The 6,181-nt window shown below is 37.6% G+C and overlaps 1 protein-coding gene across 1 annotated transcript in view; it reads left to right on the forward strand.

Moving 5' to 3' along the window:
- Nucleotides 1–4,729, forward strand: part of LOC133519480 (uncharacterized) — a 41,384-nt gene extending 36,655 nt beyond the window's left edge. Inside the window, 1 exon segment of the mRNA XM_061853486.1 lies at nucleotides 376–4,729. Within this exon segment, the coding sequence (XP_061709470.1) occupies nucleotides 376–678 (303 nt within the window). The 3' untranslated portion in view covers nucleotides 679–4,729.
- The last annotated feature ends 1,452 nt before the right edge of the window (nucleotides 4,730–6,181 follow it).

Here is a 6,181-nt window from a genome sequence, read left to right on the forward strand (position 1 = left end):
CAGCAAGGTTGCAATCTTACTTATGAACGAACTCCTTAGAAATGTATACAAATTGTGTTTTTTGTAAAAAACCGTTTAGGCGAGACTTAAAAAATCGTCAACTGAATTGGCATCCCGTAGCTCATGACAGAGAAACCAACAAAACATGATTAACCATACTTCCACTGTTCCTGTTTGCCCCGTGTTGTAACACTTTCACTGCCAGCGACCCGCTAGGCGGGTTCTATGTTTATAGGTGCTTTTCGCTACGTACGGTTTTTCCCGCGTTATCGGCTACGCTCGTAGGGCGTACTATTATACTGTGGTAGGGCGTAGCTCGCGCTGGCACCGAATGTGTTAAGTGCGTATGCAATAAAGAGTTATACTGTATCCCAGACGCGCTCCGCGGTGCTGTCGCTGAAGCAGAAGCACCCGGACGTGTTCCGCAGCGCGTGCGTGTACTCGGACGTGTGCGGGCAGCTGGCGCGCGCCACGTACCTCATGTGCGCGCGCCGCTTCCTGCACGAGCTGTTCCTGGACGCCTCCTTCGAGTGCTTCGCCGCCGAGCCGCGCGCGCTGCTCGCCCGCCACGCCGCCGCGCCGCCCTCCCCCCCTACGCGAGGCGCGAGGAGTAGCACAGGTGCGCCCCGGAACGATGGCGAAAGAGATAATGTTTTACTAAATGCGGCATCGACCTAATATTTTTGGGGTCGGGACGGTTCTTTATCATTTTTCTTTCATGGTAGCGAGGATAATGTAAGCTGTTGGGATTTTGAGGAAAGTACTGGCGTACGCTACCTCACGTGCGCTGCAGAGAAGCCTATTAGTGATACCCGAAGCGGAAAGAATAGTTTTGAACCCAAGCCTATCAATTAGATTTATCAACTGAAAGCGGCATAAACATAAAGATTTCATTTGTTGTTTGCTAACCACTGCTTCCGTGGAACTGCAGTAATTTATAATATCGACTATCTTGCTAAGATCGCATTCAACCTTTGAGGGTAGGGTACGACCAATTTCCGAGGCATTTCAGCAACGAACATCTTATAGCAAATATGATGTGTATGGAGTGAGGAACCCACCAGAAAGCATAAGAAGAGTTCGCATAAACTACACACTGCTTAAAGCAGTCTAGTGTGCAGTAATAATGTCCCATAAAATGATTCCCGACTACACCGAAAACAATTATATGTAAGTGATTTCTGGAGATCTGGTACGAATAGATTTATTGTAATCAACTATTGCAAAATAATCACCAAAATTTTGAACGTAATTGATAATTTTAGTAACATTTTTATACTGCATTTGGACGGTTATTTTATTAGACAAAATTGTCTAAGTACACAATTATTATAACCATGTATGTAACCATTTTGTCATGCACACGTAGATATTATCATTCACCTATTTGATCCATTTGTGCCAACTCACCTGGAATCACCTATAATCGTTAGTTGTTGCCATATTTTAGTTACGTACAGAAGCAACGATGATGAAAGTTGGCCAACTCAGCAGAGGTATAATGGTGTATTTAACTTTGACTCAAATGTACCTAATACATGTCTTAAGAGGATGTACCAATTTTGTAAATGAACGACGGAATGCTGAATTTCACGCGGGAGACAAGTATTTAAGCCGAGTTCATTCGGGGCGAATGACTGAAAAGGGGACGCAGATGAATTTACGACTTTGCTAAATTGTGTTTTCACTGAACCCTTACACTATTGACATTGTACATTGTATTGTGTCTAGAGATTTAAAGAATTGCTCGTGGCAATTGCTCTTGTTTTGAAATACCTGTTAAACTAACAAGTTTAAAACAGGTCAGCCAGAAAATCCTTATCACTTTTATAAAGAACTGGTGCTGGAAATATTTTAAATACGTGTTGTCCGAGTCGTCTGTATAATCGCCATATTCTGTGGAGTCCCCTGTGAACACGGCCTGATCCTCGTTCAACATTTGTCTTTGAACTAACAATCCGCGCCATATTGATATTACCATGATGACGGTATGACTTCCTATATTAGTGGTATTACGGCCGTGTATTATTTTCCTATGTGTACAGAAAGATTGTTATTTATGTTATGATATTTGTAGCTGCGGAGACCGGTTTGCGATTATGCCTTTAAAACGACGTTCAGAAATGTGGCAACTTGAATGAGCCTTTACTGACTTTGCTTACTGTCTAGACTCTATAAAGAAAAAGTTGTGGTAAAACAGCATAAACTAATATTTTCCGTTGATTTTGGTGTTTGTCAAGTGACGTTAAAATATGCATCGACAGTAATGCGCTTGTGTGTTCTGAGCCCTTTCTGTACATCGTCACACATTAATTGGTTATCCGCAGTGATTAAGAATAAGTTAAGTAAGGTTGTATACTATGTTATAAACTGAATCTAATTACTTGTTTCAATCCGAGCTTCCGATTAAATAACACCAGATCATCTAGCAAGTAGCAGTTTTACGACTTGTTTCAAAGCTAATTTCCTATAAATAAAGACTCAATCAGGAGCTCTTAGTTTGATGCGGTACATAATCTGCTTTGTAATATATAGCAATCTATAGATTATTTATTTGTGTGTTGTACATTAATAATTATTAATTATTTTTAATATTTATAAATGCTCGCGGAAAGCTAAGGGTCCCTGACTCGTGAAAATTGCAGAAAAATATATTTATAAGTGAACATGCTAGAACTCTGGTTGTATATGGTCTCAACAAGCTCTTAACCTTTTGAACGCTGCGTCAAAAATAAGAAGTTGCCATTTGGACGCCACGCCATCGCAAATTACATGCAATATTAAACCTTACGCTTGCTGTAAATAATCTGGCAAAAAATTAAAGGGGGGAAAAAACGAATCATTACTTCGTTGTTTACTAATACAGTCACTTTTTTGATAATATAGCAAGCCACTGTGTACTTTCAAATGCCCCACTGAGGAGTTTAGCTATGATAGCGTCCGAGGTAAGATTTTCCTCTGACGGGTATAACAGACGGAACGGACAAAAGGTTAACTACATATTTACATGCGTTCCTCGCTAACTAAAGTCGCTCACTGCCTGTGTTCAATAACGATAAATGAATTTATACCTTAATTATTACGAATCTACAGTTGCATTTAAATATTATTAATAGTGAATATAGAAACACCCCATTTACTGGTCAACTATTTGCTATAAAGTTATGTTTTTATGAATAGTTACTGGCGGCACCCTACATTAGGCATTAAGTGTTGCCAGTCATTTATAAATTCGGAGCTTAATATTTTAGAATATTCAGCCTTGCTAGCATTATCGTGGATATAAATAACTTTTAAAATGCGATCGGCGAGAACTTTATACCCACGGTAAAAGCTAGCTCCCATAGATTGCAAGAAAATTTGTCGCGCTACTCAAAGTGCCCGTCATGTTCGATCTGTTACGGCTGCCCTGCCGCGATAACTTTGTGTACGAACACATTCTTCGCGTTGCGTTTCGCCTATCGATAAATAGGTTGTAATGTCGTTGATGGAGGCACTCTGCAAACATCGAAATCTATAGGTCGTCTATCTGCAATAGTGCAAGAATGCTAGAGGTAATTAAGGATCTTCAAATTTCGATGTTTGCGAAGTTTAAATCGGGCGTTAACAAAAGGCCCGGACCTTTAATTAGAGCGGTAGGTAATACCATCGTGTTGGCCAATCCTGTGCGTTCCTCATGACAATAGCCAGTATTCGCGATGACTGAACAATCACCATTCCCCCTCGACTTTAGGGTATTTTAGTAACATGTCCCACCTATGCATTCAATACGAAATCTTCCTAATAATGTACCTATAGTTACAAGAAAGCATACAAATAAATACATGTGACTGTACCTTGTGTTCAATGAATACTTCTTATAATTGCATTTAGTATTTTGTTAGTTTTCTGTATCATTATGAACTTGTTATTTTTTATGTTGAACTCAAACATTGTAGGTATCTAGTAACTTATGTCGTCGTATTTAATTATAACTATTACTTATAAGTATTATTCATGCAAGAAGGAAAGTCACAGTTACTATTTGTTATTTAATTGTTTGTTATGTAATCTACGCCTAATGTTATATTTGGGGCTATCCTATAAGTTATTTATAAATATTAAATTCAATAATATGATTCAGTATTTTAAAGCTTCACTTTGTGCTAGGTCTTCTTTGCATTACATTAGAAAGAGCTGATTATCATAGTTTTATATGTCTCTACTGGGTTGAGTTTTCGAATACGAGTAGATCATCACTATGTCAAAACAATTGACCCTCTAGTGTCACTGCTACTGATTGTGCAATAGTGCAGTTGGTTATTTTTTTTTCTTAATAAAAATTTTAGCTTTTCATTAAAAGATCCTGCACTATCTATTTTGTCTATAATCTACATTCAATTCCAATTTTTTTTCTGATTTTTAATTTTTTACATTTAAACTTATTAACTCCCACCTACATAAACAGTATTGAAAACAGCAACACCTAATTCTTTATTTTACAATTTATCTACTTATTTCCTGAATTATATTATTATAAAACACAGAATAAAATGCCTTCAATTTTCAGTTCTTCATTACCAGGATACTGGAAATGACGATTGTAGATATATATAATATGTATATTTAAATGTTATAATCCATATAGAATATAGAGTGGGTCCTGATAAGGTAATGCGTGTTGCATCATTAAATTAAAACAATTTTTGCAATAACTATCTAATTAAATATATTGTATTTTATACTGTAATTTGGATGAGTTTTATTTTCCCCATAAATACCACTTAAACTAGCGATCATTAACCCGGAACGACGAATCGACAAACGTACTTGTACCCGTCAGATACCTAGTGCCGGATTCCGGATAGGCTCGCGTACGTGCACCCGTTGACTGCCGCGACTTAAACTGCATTAAAATGCAAGTAATATACTCTATAACTCTATTTTGTAAGTGTTTAGATCTCAAAATTGTAACAAATATGATGGAATAAATTTGGTGACTGATAAGGTGATAAGGCACAAGGCAGTTGTTTGTACAGATCCGGGAATAGGCAGTTGACGGGTACAAAAATTTAAGACCCTCCGGCAATTGACAGGACTGGTACGGGTCAGGCACTAGGCGTCCCAAGGGTTAAATTAAAGTAAGGTTGGTTAGTTAGATATAATAGTTTTGTTGTCTTATGTAATTATGAACAACAGTATAAAGAAGCAGACGGGGCCAGCAGCAGGATCGCGCGGTTAAGAGGCTGTCAACACCCAATGTCCTTGAAATTGATGTTACTTAAACAGTTTTTTAAAAAAGACTATTAGTTTTAGTCAAGTAATAAAAATATATGTTCATATTAATTATATTTCAAAGACCGTGGTTGTACTCGATACATGATTGAACGAAATCGGCTCGATAGAAAATAATTGCAAAGATTGGTCTTAAAATCACAATTAAACGGTTTTATGTCTTTATTGTTTTGACTTATGGGTCTGCAATTAAAATCACAATTTCAAAACATTTATATCTAAACCGCTATTGAGTAAAATAGTACACTAATAATCCACTTTTTTTTATTTAAATATTTTTCTTATTATTCCCTTGCCCAGGCCCAGTAACATGCGACAGTGCTATCTCATTTACTCCGATACAAATAGACAGTGTGCGCGCTTTAGGTATTGACAGCCTCTTAACCCGCATGATCTGTGCGGCTTGAGCAAGTATAAGCGGTCTATTGCGTTTCCTCCAGAGATGTGCGAGGATGAACTAATAGAAACACTTCATTTAAGTACCTACGTCATGCTCTCCGGTAGAACCACCTCTTCTTTAATAAACATAAATGGATCAAAAAATATCATTATATCTATAAATTTCTATGACTATTTGAAAAAAATCTTCATGCTTAGTTTCCTTGTAAACCTTGTTGCAAACTGGTTCTGCTACAGAGCATCCTCCCAGCAGAACTAGCGTGATATTTTTCATACCACACGTACTATTTACACATATATATGACATCAAATTATTCTATGGTATGATGAAGTGTGCTTTATTTACCTGCTCCAGTTATTTGCATCGTTCAATCGTAGTATTTATTTTGTTATGGTAGTCTACCGAGTAAACCTAAACTGCCCAGGCGAGAGCTCTAGTTTCTACTTGGTCCAGTTACATGCGCCGTGTGCAAGACTCCCTCTGAGGTGTGTCTGTAGAGGACTTAAT

The sequence above is a fragment of the Cydia pomonella genome, chromosome 7, assembly GCF_033807575.1.
Source record: "Cydia pomonella isolate Wapato2018A chromosome 7, ilCydPomo1, whole genome shotgun sequence".
Classification (NCBI taxonomy): Eukaryota; Metazoa; Arthropoda; class Insecta; order Lepidoptera; family Tortricidae; genus Cydia; species Cydia pomonella.